We start from the raw sequence: 19,989 nt of genomic DNA, 5'->3' as shown, positions 1-19,989 counted from the left end.
GACTGAATCTGTAAGCACTGGACGGGATGTCACAGCAAGTCCAAATTTGACTATTACTTGGCTCAGTGTGGCTTGGGGCTCCGGCCTTCCTTCCATTCACCTACAAAAACTCTCTTTCATCCACAAATATCCACCCCCTTCCCACAGCTCTAAAGCAATTGTATCAATTAGTTTTTCATCAGGGAAAATATCTACTGAATACACTGATGCAGAAAACAAAAGAGAATGCAAAAAACAAATGCATAAGAAATTTCATTCCACTCTTGTTCTAAGGCAACTCTGTTTTTCACATTCTAAAGGTATGACATTGTGGGAAAACTCAACTATTTGGGGAGGGGGGGTACTTGTTTTTTGCTTTTTGGGTTTTTTTTAATACAATTTATTGTCAAATTGGCTTCCATACAACACCCAGTGCTCATCCCAACAAGTGCCCTCCTCAATGCCCATCACCCATTTTCCCCTCTCCCCCACCCCCATCAACCCTCAATACAACCCTCAGTGTATTTAAGAGTCTCTTATGGTTTGCCTCCCTCCCTCTCTGTAACTTTTTTCCCCCTTCTCCTCCCCCCTGGTCTTCTGGTAAGTTTCTCAGGATCCACATAGGAGTGAAAACATACGGTATCTGTCTTTCTCTGACTGACTTATTTCACTTAGCATAATACCCTCCAGTTCCATCCATTGCTGCAAATGGCCAGACTTCATTCTTTCTCATTGCCAAGTAGTATTCCGTTGTGTATATAAACCACAATTTCTTTATTCATCAGTTGACGGACATTTAGGCTCTTTCCATCATTTGTCTATTGTTGAAAGTGCTGCTATAAACATTGGTGTACAAGTGCCCCCATGCATCAGCACTCCTGTATCCCTTGGGTAAATTCCTAGCAGTGCTACTGCTGGGTCATAGGGTAGGTCTATTTTTAATTTTCTGAGGAACCTCCACACTGTTTTCCAGAGCGGCTGCACCAGTTTGCATGCCCACCAACAGTGCAAGAGGGTTCCCGTTTTTCCACATCCTCGCCAGCATCCATAGTCTCCTGATTTGTTCATTTTAGCCACTCTGACTGGCGTGAGGTGATATCTCAGTGTGGTTTTGATTTGTACTTCCCTAACGAGGAGTGACGTTGAGCATCATTTCATGTGTCTGTTGGCCATCTGGATGTCTTCTTTGGAAAAGTGAACTATTTGTTATTTAACCTTAAAATTTCCAGCTCTCCTGTACTCTCTCACTATGGATCTCATACTTCCTAGTTCATCTCACTCCTTTTGAAGATATTTATATTTTCTGCTGATTCCATCTCCCACTTCTGTATATTTATAGATTCACAGAATGTGCGTGAAATTATAGCCAAAAAATGAGGTACAAAATATTAGATCCAATAGCAAAAAAAGAGAAGTTACAAATTAGTGGATCCATCCAGCCATTGGATGAAACAGTCATGTTGATATTATTTAGATTAATATGCCCCGCACGTAAGAGGGACTTTGAAAAAAATGAATTCTCCTTATTTCACCTAAGTTAAGTTTCTTTTTGAGGATGTTAAATAGAATTCTAGTCAGAGCATCTTACATAGGAGAAAATCAATACATAAAGTCTCAATCCCAATACAAAGCGCTCTGGTTAATGTTATGCAGATTGCCAGAATGCCATAATACTGACTAAGCCTTTACTTTCAAAACAAGTGTCCTCAGATTTGCTCATCACTGCAACTTTTCCTACTGTTCATTCTCAGAGCTGCAACCCTCAGTATACGGCAATTTATATAAACGCTGCGAATTGCCATTTCTACATTTAAAAAACCAAGCACTTTTTTTACAGCTTACTGTGACGTTTTTGTGTCTGTGTGTGTGTGTGTTTTCTCTTTGGCGGTAGGAATTTTGCTGGAACGGTTGAATGTCTGTTTATGTACAACTATCTATTGTGTGTATACAAATTGCAGCAAAATTACAAATACCCTCTCCAGGTTAGAAGGAATGGCTCTCTGATGTTACACGTGAGTGGATATTTGCAATGTAACCTTGCAGGCACGCATGGGAAATTTACCAACCTACCTTCCCATTGTACACAGACACGTAAAAAACCATTTCTTTTCCATTTTAAGTGGTGACGAGGAAAAATAATAGCCATTTGTATGCACATGTACACTTTTTCAGTGTTATAATTTTTTTACATATTATAAATTATTTCCCTGTTCTGAAAGATCTAAAGGTGCAATCATAAAATGCTACATGATAATAATAGTCACAATTCCAAGTAACCACAGTGCTCCAGCCGAGCTCTGTTTGTCCCCATTCCCTCATCCATGTATTCATTTGGCAAATTTCCCCGGGCATGTGGTCTGGGCCGAGCACCGTGCCAGGCTCCGAGGGCGCAGTGGAGAGTAGGCAGATATATCCCCTGAACTTAAGAAGCTTTTACCTTTTGTCCGGGAGACCAATAGCGAAAATGTAAACTAATAAATGACCAAGATCTTGGAGAATCTAAGCATTCGGAAGGAAATAAAGGAAGGGACTTGGTAGGGTGGTCTACAAAGCCCTCTTTGAAGAGGGAACCTTGCAGAGCTAAAGGAAGACCGGGACTTGCAAGACAGAGAGAGCCTGAGGGAAAGCCCACCAGGCCGCAGGACAGCAAGCCCAAAGCCTCCAGGGACAGAAATGTCTCTTTGAATTGGAGTCAGAGGTCAGCGTGACTGGAGCTGAATGAAGAGAGGAAGCACGGTTTGAGGTGAAGCCAGGAAGACAGACAGGGGCTGAATCACGGAGACCTTGCAGAACACTGAAAGGAGCTAGATTTTATTCTCAGTACAGAAGGAAGCCACCGAAGGGGCGTCAGTAGAGGACGGGCAATCAGATTTAGAGTTTTAAAACATCACTCTATGCGAACGTGTTCTCTCAACCCCCATACCTTATCCCTCAAAGGATGCTCGGCCGTAAACATTTCACTAAAGAGGAAAAGTGTCACGTAGGCAACAAGTTGCCCAAGCCCAGAGTTGACCTTTACCGTCCTCAATCCCTGCTCTGGGCCTAGCAGTATATGCTTGACCTGCTCCCTTAAACCACCTCCTTCCCCACGAGTCATGGCACAGCGTTGACCTCCTCACTTCTAACGTCATTGTTGTCAAGGACGAACTGCATCAACCACAGCATCGTGTTTATTGTCTATGTTCTCGTGGGCGAGTTTTATTAACCCCTCCCTAGCTACGCATTTTGGTACGTGTTCTCACTGCAATACATTCACTTCACCAGATAGGGTTTCGCTCCCCTCGACCGATAGCTCTTGCCCTTGCTACTTTGCAGCCAAAGTCAAAAGCCCACCCAGGGCTGCCCAAGACCTGCTCCACGTCAGGCACAAGCCTTGGTGCTGAGAGCAGAAAGATGAACACAGATCAAAGCGAAATATGTCACCGTACTTGAAAAGCTTGAAGACTGTATTCTAAAGTTGGCTGCTTCTTATGGAACATAATCAAAAATAGAAACAGCCCGTTAACGCTGGCTCCACCTATGAAAACGGAGTCCTAGGATGAGCAACGTTCCTCCCAATTACTATGTTCCAGCTTAAATATACTATATACCTTCTAATCCGGCATATTAATTATCGTGACTCTGGGCCTGAATAAAATTGACATCTACCAAAAATAAAAACACTCAGTCATAGTAAATAAATATTCGAGCCTTCATACTTCAGAATGATAACACGGACACATCGTCAGCAAGATACTGAATCTTTTCCAATCATAACACAAATACAAAAGGCGTCTTGCTGTCGAGTAGCTTCTGTGTGTCACATAGGAGGCCAGGCATTTTCCAGGTGTTCCTACTCCTCCTTCTCCTAACAACCTACAAGATAATATTTAGCCCATTTTCTAGATGGTCTCTAGGCAGAGAGATTAAATGATCCGCCCACAGAGACGAGAGGCTGGCAGGGGCAGACCGTCCTCAATCGCTTCGCCGTCTCGTTCGAAGGCTTCTAGGCTTTTTCTATCCTGAGTGATTGTCAAATATCTGTGCCTCTAGAACTACAACCTCTTGTCATCCCCCAAGAAAACTGTATGCCAGCCCTTACGTAGTAGACAGCTGAGAGCAAAGCTGCAATGACTTAACTGAGGTGGGGTGGTGGTACAAGGTTTAAAAGGCTGCCGACTCCCACCGCCCCCCCTAACCCGCACCCCAGGGACTGGCCAGAGACCCTCAGGGGAATCTAGGGCCCACAGAGTGTTTGGGAAGCTTCGCTCCATATCAGGCTTTTCCAGCTGTCCCTTCACTTGCTTCACCTGGTCCCATGGACAGGTGACGGACCCAGCCGGGGGCGGCTCTGCCGTGCAAGAACCCTGGGATCGAAGGCGTGAACGGGAGCACAGAGTGTTGCAAAAACGACACCGGTCAGACCCTGGAATAACTTATGCCATTTTGGGCTCTATAATTTAAAGGAGGGGAAACTGAAGACATTTCAGACGAAAAAGTCATAAACGTGACTGAAAGGTAAAGGGGCAGAAGGCAGTAGCTGAGAAGAGAGCATTGGAAATTCCTAACCCTGAGAAACAAAGACGCAGGCCTGTCCAAGCCCGTGACGGGCGTTAGACCCAGGACTCTGATTACCTGTGCCCCCGTTTTCTGTGACTCTAGAACAGGAAACAGACAGCGTTTCAGACTGGAGGAATTCGATCTGAGCAAGGCCTTACTAAACTCGAACGGGCTGGGCACATAATTTCTTTTAAAGGCAGGAAGCAAAGGTTTATAAATGAGGATGGGAGAAGAGGTCTAAGGCATGGGGCATCACGGAAAATCTATTCAGGGTTCTTTTAAGTGCCTCCAGCCTCACACTGAGAGAGCGGGCGGTCCTCAGAGGGCAGCAAAGTCCCCAAGGCCTGGGCGCAAGTAGGTGTGGGTTCAGATTCCAGGCTTCCCACTTCTGACTTCCGATCTTCATGCACGTTGCTCGGCTACTTCTCAATTTACTCACCTGCTAAGCGGAGAAGACAGACAGCAGGACCTACATCACAGGGCTTCCCTGTTTATATAGAAACACTGTATAAATGCCATGATTCAGGAGCCTGAACACAAGAAGCACTGAATAAATACCAGGCATTCGTTATTATTATTATTATTATTATTATTATTATTATTGTCAATTTTATTTTCCATGTATTGGTAGGTGTGCAGAGTTTGTGTGTGATAGAAAATTCAGCTGCGTCAGATTTTCAATTTGTCTGCAAGGCTGCTTTGACATAAGGAATTTTAATTTTTTTTTTTTTTTTTTTTTTGAGAGAGAGAAAAAGGCAGAGTGCGCTTGGGGGAGGGCAGAGAGAAAGGGAGACACAGAATCTGAAATAGGCTCGAGGCTCTGAGCTGTCAGCACAGAGCCTGACGCGGGCCTTGAACTCATAAGCTGTGAGATTATGACCCGAGCTGAAGTCGGACGCTTAGCTGACTGAGTCGCCCAGGCGCCCCTACATAAGGGAATTTTAAAAGTGACCTTAAAATAAGAAAAATTTGCTTCATGGAGACATCCTTTTATAAATATAAGAAATGATGGAGATATTTTAAAAGCCCATCTACCCAGCTTTCCTAATTGAAATGGTCTTTATGAGCTGTTAGTCAGGGGAGACTAATAGTTTGACGAGCAATAATATATACGATTATGAAGGCTAGAGCTCCCTGGCTTGAACATGCCATTTAAGGTCATTTTGAGTTGGGCCATTAAGTAAAGCTTAAGGGTATATAGATTTTCCATAGACTTGGGAATTCCTAGACCTGGGTCTAAATTATTATGTTGAAAATAATGTCTAACTTTAAAGCAATGGAACTAGTTTCATTTTACCACCTAGACCAGAATTTATATTCCCAAAATGAGTGTTGCATTCAAAGTAGTCACTCTGGGAGGCTACAAACTTCTTTTATTATTGCTCCCAGAATTCAAAAGATTTTTGAAACTGGTCTTTCAGAACTGCAGTCAAGAAAAGTGTATGAGCCACGTTAGAAAATCAATCTTGTTACATTGTTTTCACACCTCATTCTTTTCCCCAAACATCACCCAGATCTAACCCACAGACTTGGCTTCAAGTGACGATTAGCTGTTTCCAAAAATCAAATTCCCCATCAAAAGACAAAGAGTTGTCTGAGGATATGTAAAACAGGGTCCCACTGGCTCTGAAGAGAATTCCAGTAGGGAAATTCCCAAATATTCCAAGTAAGAGCAGCATTGTTTGGGATATGCATACAGCTTCTTAGAAATGCCAGCCTGGAAGGAGACAACATTTGAATGAATGTGTTCTCTGGTATGTTAAATAACAGTAATCTGAGTCATGACTTTAAGGCCACACATCAGATAGGAGATTTCGTTTCTACCTTGTACAGCGGACAATGGAAGCTTTTTATAAAAATATAGAGTGGAGGACAACATTGAATCAAATTAGGACAGTTCTCTGTTGCCATGACCAATAATAGTAAAGAGCCACAACACTCAGTTCAACAGAAGGGTAATAAATTCACAAGGAATGATTTCTTTTGTTTGAAATAACTTCTAGAATTCATGCCATGGAGAGCTATTGAGACAAACGCTGGGTCTGAGTTTGACAATGGGATGGATTATTTTATGACTGTTAACATAAAATTTGCAGCTCTGTAAGCCCAGATCGTGATTTAAAGATAATAAAATCTCATGCTTCAGGGTGTAAGTTAATCACCTGCAAGGACCAGGAAGAATTTTCCTTTCAAAAGTAACAATGCACAATTGAGTAGGTGCATAAATCCTGTTTAATTTCCAGTGCATCAAGTATTGGTCAGTGCTGAAAACAAGAATCAAATTAGATGGACTATTAATCTGATTTGGTTCAACAACTCCTATATTGTTGCTTCCACTGAGTTTTATGTCTTGTGTTTATACTTTGCTATTTTAAATAACAATTGCTTTGTCAGTTTCTCGTTTCTATAACACTTATCATCCCAGAATGGGGGCATTTATACACTGTGCAGTATTATCTACTTTGTACAAAATAAATGAAATTGAAACTACCTCAGGAATCAACAACGTGGTTAATAAGAAGTATCTTAAGGTTTATAGAGTTGTATCCCTTGTGGAAGATTCTACTGAGAAGACCCAAAAGGTCTCTGTTCACACACACACACACACACACACACACACACTCATTTTGCTGATGGAAAACATCTTTCAGAATCAGTGGTCTAAAATCAAAGAAGGAATAGAACTTACTCAGAAATTAAGAGCAAAAACATGTTCCTCTCATGAAAGTGTCAGATTTAAGGGTTGATTTTCAGTTGTGTATACAGTGGTAAAATCACATTTGCCAGGTGACCTACCCAAACCACCTACCGCTAAAGAAAAGTGGTTAGTGTGTTTGAAAACGGAAGCAAATTTAAGTTATTTAGTTTGTATGGGAAAACAGTTCAGATTTATGAATGGTAGGTATAGAGCCCTTTATAAACAATCTAACTGATTTGCAAAATTGTAGCCTTGCTCTCTCAGTTTAATTAGAAGAAAATGACAGAGTAGATTCAATTTATGATTTCTTCGTCTTCCCATTTAATCAGATTATGAATTCATGGCACTTGGCTATGGGAAACGAACTTATTCTACTACCTATCTTCCAAAGCAGTAAAAGAGCTCTGTAATTAATAGACACTTTGTTGTATTCGTCTGAATAACAGTTAATCAGAAGTAAAGGGGCCCCTGGGTGGCTCAGTCGGTTGAGCGTCCAACTTCAGCTCAAGTCACGATCTTGTGGTTCGTGAGTTCGAGCCCCACGTCAGGGCTCTGTGCTGACAGCTCAGAGCCTGGAGCCTCCTTCGCGTTCTGTGTCTCCATCTCTCTCTGCCCCTACCCTGCTCTCTCTCTCTCTCTCTCTCTCTCTCAAAATGAATAAACTTAAAAAAAATTTAAGGGCAGGGTACATAACCAAAGGACAGAGGGTTATAATTTCTCGTCACTTCAAGAAGGGTATGGTTCAGGCTGACAGCAGAGAAGAGAGCGGAAAAGACCGATCTGATCTTCTGGGGGTCAGAGATGCTTTTCTTGATGATGCAAGACATTGTCCTAGAGAGGGAATACAGGCAGAGAGCCTCTACTGGAGCGCCTATCATGCATAGGCACGTAGCTACACATCAGACACTAGACGCATTATCTATCTTCTCACGTTCGACAATTCAGAAAGCAGAGGCAAAACATAGAGAACTGCTCAAAATTCTTCCTCCCTCCATATTAAAAATTACGTTTCAAGTGTTGCCTGGCTCATCCTTTTGGGGAACCTGTCTCGTTTGTTTGCCCAGAGAGAGAGTCCTTCTAGGGATGAAAAGCACTATTTCAAAGTAGGTTTAGCATTGCTGATCTTTACATGCCTTAGTGTGGAGAAGATAAATGACAAATAAATGGCTGGGGAGACAAAATGTTGTGTTTAATTACCATGAGAAGCCAGTCTTCACGAGGTTGGCAAAAAGTGTCTCCAATTAGGTTGGACTCTATGTACCGAGGGCTGTAGATCGTCCTCTCTGAATCTGTCTTTCTGTCATCTCTCTAGATGGTGGACCACATGCTGTTATTCGAAAGGCTGAGGGGCAGCGCCTGTGTGGCTCAGTCCGTTAAGTCTCCGACTCTTGATTTCAGTCAGGTCATGATCTCACGGTTTGCGGGATCGACCCGCGTTGGGCTTGCGCCGACAGCGCAGAGCCTGCTTGGGATTCTCTCTCTCCCTCTGTCTCTGCCCCTAGCCACCCCCCCACCAAATAAATAAATAAACTTTTTAAGGGAAGGTGCAATTCAGGAGAATTTGGTTCATTGTTTATTTTGCTTTTCCTATTGAAGAAAACCAGTACATTCCGTAGTTCTTCTGGGCTGTAATTAGAAAGCTACCAGCTTTCTAATTTATTCTAGAAATTGTGTCACTATCCTTAACCTAGAACATGAAACTCACCATGCACATCGTGTTCCAGGAAACATGAAACTATGGATTAGTGTAATATAATATACCAGGATTATGTAATTCAAGTAAGCGTTTTGAGGCAACAAAAATTAGTTTAAATTTCAGGCAAGAAGTGACTATTTAAATTGAAATGTAGTTCTATTTGCCATTTTAAATATGTATGTGTAATTTATTCGTTCCTCTGAACCAGTGTTTTCCATTGAAGACTATTCTCATGAAATGACCCACTGAGAAAAGAAGGTTTCTGTGGCTCTCAGTTGGAGATTCACAACATACATTAGCATTCTGAAGGCTCTGAGAAGGCACGCACTCGTTCCCTTGTTGATCATGGAACCTTGTTTGTTTCTTTATTTGTTTTTAAGGTTTTTTTTTTTAAGTTTATTTCATTTTGAGAGAGACACAGTGCAAGTGGGGGAGGGGCAGAGAGAGAGGGAGAGAGAGAATCCCAAGCAGCTCGGCACCTTCTGTGCAGAGCCGGACTCGGGGCTCGAACCCACGAACCGTGAAATCAGGACCCGAGCCGAAACCGAGAGTCAGACGCTTAACCGACTGAGCCACCCAGGCGCCCCGGAACCTTGCTTTTTACAAGACACTTACTTTTCCCCGAATCCCCCCTAAGACTTGGCAACTGCATGTGTCAAGGGGCGAAGTGGGTATAGTACCCAGAACTGCTTAGCAGGACCAGCTACCGGCCCATGAAGCCGGCCCCGCTGCTGCCTCAGCATCCGTGCTTACCAGGGTGAGGCATTCCTATTCTATGTGTAGCAAAGTTTATTTCTTGAAGTTTGTTCAATTTCACAAATGTACGGACTTACTTCCACTATTGTAATTCCCGGAGTGAGTGTCTGATGATGTCTGAGCAACATGTCCTACGCTCCAGGGTGCATTTGGTTTCGTGCCCACGCGGGCGCGTACGAGTTCAGGCTACGTATCTATGCGTGTGCCCTATCACTTGATAACGAGGTGATCATTGGCCACAGAAATAAAAATGAAAACATTTTACAATACGTAGATTTCAGTTTTGATACCAGGGGAAACGTGAGTTTCTTTTTCTTCTATTTAGATTAAAAACATCCATAAAGCAAGAAATAAAGACGCACTCACGTGTGTTAAATTTTATAGACGCCTATCATGTGTAAGAGTTCTCTTCCTGGAGGAAGTCGATGGAGTACGTGACTACGTATGAAATTAGCCCTTCTACGGTAGACTGAGGAAGAGGCAATGAAACACAATGAAACCACTGCCCGGATGACTTAACCACACAAGCACACCGTAAACACATAATCTCCTTGGCATATGTGGAATGAGTTTTGAGGCCTATCGCTGCAGTACATGTTATTCTGATGTAGAACTAGTCACTGTTTACACGGCCTGAATTAACCCGTTCGACCTTTTCTTTGAATTATTCACTACTCTGCACGTCAACAATACAAATTTTTAAGCAGAAGGGAAAAACAAAAAAAAACCCTACTTACGTGTTTTTTGTCGTTTTTTTTTTTTAACCAAAAACGCCTTTTAGGGACCGCATTTAACAAAGCTTTCGTCTAAAGGCGCCCTTGAAAATTTTTGGTGAACAATTCTTGACATTTTAAATATTAACACCGAAGACAGGGAGTCTGAATGTCTGTTCATATTTCAAAAGCAGCATCAATACGGGCACAGTGATCAATATTATGAGAGGACTCTTGGAGGGGCTCGAATTCTTTGGGGGCACCTTACTGTGCACTCTACGTGGAGAATTCCGAGCCTCCCGGGACCCCAGGTGTCCATGGTTTGTATTTTTCACAGGTGTCAGTTGTGTCCTTTCTCTGGAGAGAATATGTGGCTCTGGCCATTCATTCCCCCCACCTACCTTCCTTGAGTCTGCACACATACGCAGCATGGTTCTCGTTGTGGTGTTCATTTAATTTTCCTACATTAATGGGGAAAAATGAGTTGCGCTGCGAGCAGTGGTAGAGGCTGTCTTGTGAAATGAAATTCCCACGTGGCGTTTCGCGTCACCCTGCATGACGACCAGTGTCCCTAACGTGCTGGTCCATTGGTGGTGCTGCGTGTTGTGGGATTCGGAAGGACCCTGCCTCGCTGACACTAACAAGAACTCATTTGACCCGTAAATGGAATAAGCGTGATCTCAAGGTTGCAGAATAAGTATATTTGCAACATCAAGACATTGTTTTGACAAAACAACTTTTTTCTCCAGGACACGGTAGCATTTTTCTTCCCCAGCTGGTTTTACATTTCCCCATTTGTTTTTTCAGCCTCTTCCTCTCGGCAAAAGTAGGAGGTAGGTTTGCCCAAGAGGAAACGCTTCAGGGTTAATTCTTGATTCTTTTCAGCTCCCACCGATAGGTCTAGTTTTTAAGTCAATGAAAAGATTATTAGGGAATGGCTTTATGAAGGTATAAAAAAATTAGGGCAAAATTACATTAATTTATAATGGAGTCAAAAATTTCTAAGAGAGATTATTTTTATCCAGTTCATTAAGGGGGACAATTCATCACAAACTTCTTTTAAAAATCAAGATGAGTTCTATGGTTACTTAGAAGCTATATTAATGTGGCTTTATGTGACTTCAGAAAGGTATTTTAGAACTCCTTTTCCCGTTTTCATTTCCATCAACCAGCTTTGTTTTCTTTGTGCAAATATCTAGGCCAAGGCTTCTTAAGAATATAAAAGAGAAAAATAAAAAAATGAAGCATACAATCAATGGAAGAAGTCCAGAACTGAATTACTTTCAAAGTGAGCTCTGCTCGTATTTTCTATTAGGGCACTGATGACATCCATCCTGCCCCTCATCTTTCTCTTTGTTTGCGTGATGAGAAAAGTCACCAACTTAGAGCTTGCATTTAGGCAAAGGAAAAAAAAAATGTCACCGGAGATTGTTTTAGATTCCACAAAGAGGAAGATTAAGCTCAGTCTTGCATAAATCACATTACAAATTCGATTAAGAGTCAAGAATAGTAACAGGTGTTGGGGCACCTGGGTAGTTCAGTCGGCTGTGCATCCAACTTTGGCTCAGGGCATGATCTCGCGGTGCACGAGTTCGAGCCCCACCCAGGGCTCACTGCTGTCAGCACAGAGCCCACTTTGGGTCCTCTGTCCCCCTCTCTCTGCCCCTGCCCTGCTTGCGCTCCGTGTCAAAAATAAATACACATTAAAAAGAATTTTTTTTCAAGAATAGTAACAGGTGTTGATTCACGTGGAAGTTCCCGAATGCACTCACAGAGCGTCTTGCTAATGGAAATCAACACCCCGCGTACCCGTCTCTGAACTCCGCTCTTGTCTGTTTCCTCCACAGAGCTACAGTGAACCTGTTGACGTCAAGACCTCTCAACCTCCTCAGCTGATCAACTCAAAGCCGTCAGTGTTCCATGGGCCCAGCCAGGCCCACTCAGCTCTGTACCTAAGTTCCCACTACCACCAACAACCAGGAATGAATCCTCACCTAACTGCCATGCATCCCAGTCTCCCAAGGAGCATAGCCCCCAAGCCGAATAACCAAATGCCAGTGACTGTCTCTATAGCAAACATGGCCGTGTCCCCCCCTCCTCCCCTCCAGATCAGTCCACCTCTTCACCAGCATCTCAACATGCAGCCGCCCCAGCCACTCACCATGCAGCAGCCCCTTGGGAACCAGCTCCCCATGCAGGCCTTACACTCACCGACCATGCAGCAGGTAGGTGCCCACACCCTGGACTCCCCTTGTTCCGAAGTGCTGGGGGGTGGGGGTCTGTCCGTGCAGCGAAAGGGGTAGGGGGGCCTGTGTGTTCCGTTCTGTTGAATGGAGAGAAAATGGAAGGTATTCGACCAATTTCTGAAAAATATAACTTACAGGCGGTGACTTTGGGCAGCATTACATGATCACAACAATGGATCGTGGCTTCTTTCCATGATCACCCCCCGGCTTCCGACCACATCTCTAGAAATCGCACTTCTAATCACCCTCCTTGTTTTCTGCTCCTTGAGTAAAGTACGTTTATAATTTTGAGATGCCAAGCACTGTTAAAGATTTCTTGGGGACTGAGGAATCTACCTTTAAAAAAAATTGTTTGGAAAGTCTCGATGGGTATGCCTGCTGAGGCCAACGAATGCTGCAAAACGAAATCAGACCCACCGTTTTTCGATATTCGGAAATATCAAATTGGCACAGCCTTAAAAGTACGAAGAAATGAAAGTTTCAACCAGTGTTTTATTTAAAAATGGGTATGTGGCTGCTGCATAAATCAGAAAACACAGGAAGTTTGAAAGCCTCTCTGCCTACTCCCCCAATTATTGAACCCGCTTGTGTGCAATCTTAGCTTGACTTTTCTTGGAAATCAAGTGTGCCTCTAGGATTTGGTGTTATTGGAAAATTTTAAGATGAGGATCAAATGGTACAAATGAAACTAAATATAAAGCATTCAAGAATCCTGAAAACTTTCTTTGAAAATACAGACCAAGGTAAAAACTACAAATCACATCAAATTCAGCTAGCACTTTTATAAGCCAATGACTCTATTATAGTTTCCAAAGCAATAACTAATTATGTGAACTCAGGCTTCTTATAGAATTGATATCTGGAATTGATATCTATAGAATTGATTCCTCTGTGGAACTGGAGTCTACAGTCAGACCAGAGTAGGGTAGAGAGGAGACAGAAAGAAGAATCAAATATATGTAGCCCCAAATTTATTTTTATTATTATGATTATATATTCGGATTCCTGAGAGCTGACAATAGCAAACCTTAATATATTGCCTTAACTTATCCTTAATTTCAGAAAATTTATAGTGCAGGAACTAGCATTATCTTCATTTTATAAGCAAGGAAACTCAAGCTTGGCAGAGTTAAGTAATATGCCCATAATGTTGGTGCTAGAATTCAAACCCGGTTCTGTTCAGAAATCACAGTCCAGATTCTTTTTTTTTTTTTTAATTTTTTTTTTTTTTAACGTTCATTTATTTTTGAGACAGAGAGAGAGAGAGAGCATGAACGGGGGAGGGTCAGAGAAAGAGGGAGACAGAATCGGAAATAGACTCCAGGCTCTGAGCTGTCAGCACAGAGCCCGACGCGGGGCTCAAACCCATGGACCGCGAGATCATGACCTGAGCCGAAGTCGGACGCTTAACCGACTGAGCCACCCAGGCGCCCCACAGCCCGGATTCTTAAATGCTAGGCCTGCTGCCTCTCACTCTTAATCATTCTTTTTTTTTTTTAATGTTTTCATTTTAATTTATTTTTGAGAGAGAGCATGAGAGGGGAGAGATTGGCGGGAGGGGGGGTGCGGGGAGGGAAACAGAAGATGCAAAGCAGGGCTCTGTCCTGACAGCAGGGGGCCCGATGCAGGGCTGGAACTCACAAACTGCGAGATCATGACCTGAGCCAAAGTCAGAAGCTCAACTGACTGAGCCATCCAGGCACGCCTCACTCTTAATCATTCTTATAGACTATTACCAGTTTTGTATTAGAAAGCCTGTGTCTCCTAAGAATTTGGAGAGTCTTTAAATTCTAGTTCGTTCTCAGATTAAAATGGCAATAGCAAATGGACTCACCTCTTGACTGAAGTCTTCCCTGAGCCCTACGCCAACGATATTGAGAAAGCTCTGATGGTTTATTACCCATGTTCAAGAATCTAGTCGTTGATTCACTAGGGAAGAAGACTGGGGAAAAGCCAACTCCTACCATCATACTTGTCCACAGCGGTGTCTGTGACTGGCAAGTGACATTCATAAGGTCAAATTTCCACCCTTTCTATCAGTCATCACTCACAATAGAAGGGCTACTCTTGGGTGCCCTTGCATTTTAATGAGCCAGTAGCGTTTGCGTAAAGGATGAATGGTTTGAGGAACACGACCTTGCGTCCTTGGGTCGACTCCTGCCAAAGGTGCTGCCTGGCTGAGGGCTCACGTTCTGCTCATGATGCTCTACCGCAGGTCAGTTTCTTCTCGGAGAAAGAGAGAGAAAGCACAGTCCCCTCCACCAAGGTGAGGGCTACAGCTCTGTTTAGAGAGGACACCCTTTTTTCTGATTTACCCACTCAGATGGTTCCTTTTTGCATTCATACAGACACCTCGGATGAGCTAGCTGTGATCCTGAGTAGTTTTCAAACATTTCAGAATTACATAAGGGCCCCATGTGAAAACTCAGGAGATTTGTCTTTCTACATGGAATCAGAACTGGATAGGAAAAAATAGAACAGATTACATTGGACACGTTATTCATCAATCTTTAAGTCAGTTCTATTAGTGTATCTCAAAAAGTGTTCTTACTGAGATGGGAGGACCTGATTTCAATTTACATTCATAATAGAAGACACAATGGCATGCACCCAAAACGGAGAGTAAATAGCCAAAAGACTACAGTGACTAAAATGCCTTTTATCAATGACTCGATCATGGTGGGTGAAATAAAACAATTGTTGAATGGGCAGGTGAACAAATGAGCAATTAAAAAAAAAAAAGAGTAACGGAAGGGTTTAAATATTAGGAGAAATTATAGGTTAGTTTGTAGAATCTCGGTTCTTTGGAAGTTTGGGGTTTTTTTATTTCATTGATTCAAAAAAGATTAATGGAACCCCTAACCCGTGCCAGGCACTGTCTAGCCTTTGGAAATTGAATGATAAATGAGGACAGGTAATGAGGCCTCGGTCCCCCACGCAGCTGACATCAGAGTTGGGGGGCGGTTGTGGTGTGTTGGTGGTAATAAGATCCTGTGGGAGGAGAAAAACTGAACTGGAATTCAAGCTGCGGGCTGGGCAGAGAAATAGCAGAGACTTCGGCTGCAGTGGGTAAGGGAGGCCCCTATGGAGGGCTCACACGGCCGTGAAGGGAGAAGAGAAAGCAGCCTTTCTGAATCAGAAGGTGGAAAGTGGAGGTGGGACAACCAGCAGAGGGCAGAAGCAGGGAACAGAGGCTCTGAGGCTCGAGCTGGAAGGACCCGCCTGGGGAGGAGCGCGGCTGGTCCAGGACACTGGGAGGAGGCCAGTGGGGAGCACGGTGAATGAGGGAGAGGCATGGGGGCTGAGGTCAGAGTCACAGGCAGGTAAACGGAATAGGATCTTCAAGGTAGGGAGACCAGCAGCCCCAACAACTCGATACTCCTAAAATCAGGATCAAAAAGTCTGTCACCCTTGATGTCACGCAATTTATTGCCATCACAACAGTCTGTCAAGGCCAGTGTTCAAGTTCTCAAAGTTGGTCTTTAGCCTGTAGTTGTAGAACCAGGTTGCGGATGAAACTCAACCTGTCCGATTCACCATCCAAACCACCTGTATCCTGAAGAGTCTTGTTTCCTGGGTGTGGGGGCTGTGTTCACATACTCAAATGTGAAAAGAAAAAAAAAGAAAAAGAGAGAAAGAGAAAGCAAGTTAATGGCTACCGTATTTTTAATATAATCTCGTATTTCAGTATTACTTTACCTATTTCACTCTCCTTCTGAAAATGAATATATCCTACAAAACCAATCACATAGTCCACCAGGAAAAATAGTTTCATTTTTTTTCCCTAGAACAATGTTTTATACACCAAGCCCATGGACCTGCTTTTTTTCTTTTTTTTTTTTTTGGTCCAGTTTTCTTCCTTTATTTATTTTTTTTTTTCCTGTTCACTGTATTGTCGAATGAGGTCATGAGAAAAAAAAATCATTAATATCTGTCAACTTCCTTTATAACCTTAAGAAAAAATCTTTGTATGATATCACACAGACAGATTTTCAATTTCCTCGTGTAATAAACAGCTGCTTTAGGATTTGGGTGTAATTTAAAGGTTTAAAAAAAAAATCACATTGAGATTGATGAATAAATCAGTTGTGAAGACAAAAACATTGATGCCTGTTGAAAATACCTCTCCAGACAGGCAGGAAATGAAATTAGTTCCCAGTAAAGTGTGGATATGAGGATCACTGTTCGGTTGTGCTACAGGCTTTTTAGGACTTGCTTTGGTAGAACAACAAAACCACTAGGGCTACAGAAATCTAATTAAAGAGCAAATGTCCCTTCTGACATCAAATCAATCTTTATCACGTTTTCTATTTTTATTTCAATCTGGCACCAGAAAATGAAATTTACAATTCCAGGCATGCTACAAAACAGTTGGTGATTTTTCTCTTGAGCATTAACATGCAAAATATTCAGCCTTGTTTAATTAGGCCGCTAAGCAAACGTTTTCCCAAAATGTGTAGCATCATTGTTGTCTCATATTTACATCAATAGTAAAAACATACTTAGCTCTAGGTTCAACTTCAGCATCTCTCTCTATAGTGTTCAGAAGAATGTTTCATTTTCCAAATCGAAAGCAGGTAAAAGAATGTTACTCCAGGCTCTGCCTGTATTTTTCTTGATCCTTGCTTGTTTTGATATTACTGATCTTCTTAAATTGAGGCATGCAAGTTGGCTGACTTTGAAATCTTTGAACTTCGTAGATAACACCTAATTTGGGTTTTATAACCTGAAGTTACCCATTTAATCTTAAACTAATAGCCCGAGGAGTAGCGTTCTCCTCATATTCTCTCACCCAACCTTGAAGAACCATTCTCATTGGATGGGAATAAAGCAGTGGTGATTTCTGTTGTTGATTGTGTTGGCTTAGGTGGAAGGCAGTTGGCTTGTTTCTGTGTTTTGCTCTCTCGTTATGTTTCCATACCTTCAACTAACTCGAGATATTTCCAACTGCTCTTTTTTTGACACCTGTTTACTTTTAGGTTATGTTTTATCGGTTGTGCCAAAATCCAGTATGGAGAACTTTACATTCAAATGATAGGAAAGCCCCTGGCGTTTACACATTTACACACCCCCGTGCCTTCCCGATGGTGGCCTGTGTTAAATTTTATGTACTGGAAAAGATGATTTACTGAGCCACTACTACAGATTGGCCCTGAGAATATCCAGTAAGCAGGGAAAACACCCTCTGATCTCAAGTCCCCATGGGCAGAGCCCTTATGACAGGGGCTAAAATGGAAGTCAACACAAGGCTCCTCTCTCTAGGAGCTTTGTCCTGCTGTTTGCCCCGTATCATACCAGACACTAAGGAAAGAAGTCAAGAAAGCTGGACGGTCACCCCCGTAAAGACAAGATTATATGACCATAATGCAGTGAATACATTTAATCAAAGCCAGTGGGACTCCTCATGTGAGAGATACAGCACTGTCTGGACAAAGAAAGGAAATCAGCCTGGAAAAGACTGGAGACACAAACATCCAGTTATACCTCTTAACTTTTCACCTTCCTATTTTAGAAAATGTTGATAGCTTTGAGCTGCAGGTGGTGTCTGCACAAACATACTTATTGTCCACAAACCAGTTGTTAAATGAGAAAATACTCTGTTCCTTTTAGTCCCTGTGAGGTCGAGTAGTCAGGCTGGCTGAATTCTCTGCTTTTTAATGGTGTGCCTCTAATCATCCAAAGGTTTGTCTTTCATCTACGGCTGTGGTGGGAGTTGGTGTGGACATTGGCTTGAAGTCTTTATCATTGGAATGGAAAATAAATTAGTATCTTAAAACCAAAATGGAGAATTGAAGACATTTGATAATAGGTACTTGGAGTGTTTACCCGAGACACTGAAACATGAATCAAGGTCTAAGGAAATATCCTTAGTTAAAAATCAATCCTCTGATCATTCTGCTGTTTAAAAAAAAAAAAAAAAACACAGTAAAAACTCAATATTATGCCTTCCAAAGCTCCCTGCAAGTAAATAGGGAGTGATTCATTTTTAAATCTCTTGATTTTTCAGTGGTTAAAAACCATGCATGATATCTGCAGCAGAAAGAGACAACCACGAGATTAATTAAGTTGCTTTTTTGGTCATTTCCAGCAAAGCTTGCTTATGCTGCTCTTGAATTCACCAGATAAGCTAAAAATAAATCTTAGTGTATAATGCTTTTTGTTTACCAGATATAGCTATATGCTTCAGACAGTCTGTCCTTGAATTTTTAATAGCTTCGCAAGGATTAAAAGTCAACACTTCACCATACCAGTGTATTAAGAAGAATCTTCCTGAAGTCGATTATTATTTGGCAGCTAATAGACTTTTCAATTAAAAAATATTTGCTCCGTCCTATACTTTTCCTTCTCTGTGTTTTCCATGGCAAGTTGCTTTGAATCTCTTTCCTCATATTAGTCCAACAACTGTTAAAAAGCTTTGGTTGAAATTTTTTAGCTGAGGAAGAAGCACAAATAAAAGAAGAAGCAGATGGTCCCTTTGTGACTGAATGAAGAAAACGGGTTTTGAGAACAATATGTGAATAGGTGTAGTCTAATAAAACACTCAGCCACCTGCTGCCTGAATCCTTCAAAAGAGATTCTGTTGCATATTCTGGGGATTAACTATTAATGTATCCTTAGGTTTGATAGAAAACATAAACCGAGGGACCCTTTTGCTTTGTGTTGATTGAGTCGGCTTCCCCATATTTTAAATTGTTCCTCAATTCAATTTATCTGCTCAAGAGTGTAATTAAAGGTTTTCTAACACGTGGTTAAATGAAGGAAAGGTAAGAAGAATAGGGTTGTGGGCACTTCTTTTCTACCTTTGTTTTAATTTTTCTGGGCCCTCTGGATACGTTTGCCCTTGCAAAGACACCAGCAAGAAGGCACTAGTGTGTTTGCAAACAATGGATAAATATTTACGGCCTCCTCTTCTTAACAAGGCACTTTGATCCTTATTTGTGGACTTGCTTTCCCTTTCAGGGATTTACTCTTCAACCCGACTATCAGACTATAATCAATCCTACATCCACAGCTGCACAAGTGGTCACCCAAGCAATGGAGTACGTGCGTTCTGGGTGCAGAAACCCTCCCGCCCAGCCGGTGGACTGGAATAACGACTACTGCAGTAGTGGGTAAGTGGCGGGTCATCGCCACCTGCTGGTGGACAGCTCTCATAGCATGCTTGGTGTCCCCTGCTCCCGAGTAGAGGGCAAGAGCCATCTTTCTTCTTCCCGCTTTCTAAAAGATGATCTGGCTCTCTTCCACTCTAACCAGATCATCTTTTAGAAAGCGGGAAGAAGAAAGATGGCTTAAAAACTGAGATCCCTGTTCCATTTAACTGTATACTTTCCCAGGGCCCAGCCCCATCCCTCAAGCTAGAAC

General features: G+C 42.3%; 1 protein-coding gene across 4 annotated transcripts in view; it reads left to right on the top strand.

Moving 5' to 3' along the window:
* TOX (thymocyte selection associated high mobility group box) overlaps positions 1-19,989 on the top strand; it is a 306,751-nt gene that overhangs the window by 284,392 nt on the left and 2,370 nt on the right. For all 4 annotated transcript variants that reach the window (XM_042924257.1, XM_042924261.1, XM_042924260.1 and 1 more), the window contains exons 7-8: positions 12,229-12,606; positions 19,588-19,739. In XM_042924257.1, the coding sequence (XP_042780191.1) occupies positions 12,229-12,606; positions 19,588-19,739 (530 nt within the window). The remainder of the gene's footprint in view (positions 1-12,228; positions 12,607-19,587; positions 19,740-19,989) is intronic.

Source organism: Panthera leo, chromosome F2, assembly GCF_018350215.1.
Source record: "Panthera leo isolate Ple1 chromosome F2, P.leo_Ple1_pat1.1, whole genome shotgun sequence".
Taxonomy (NCBI): domain Eukaryota; kingdom Metazoa; phylum Chordata; class Mammalia; order Carnivora; family Felidae; genus Panthera; species Panthera leo.
This window is presented reverse-complemented; position numbering and strand designations above follow the sequence as displayed.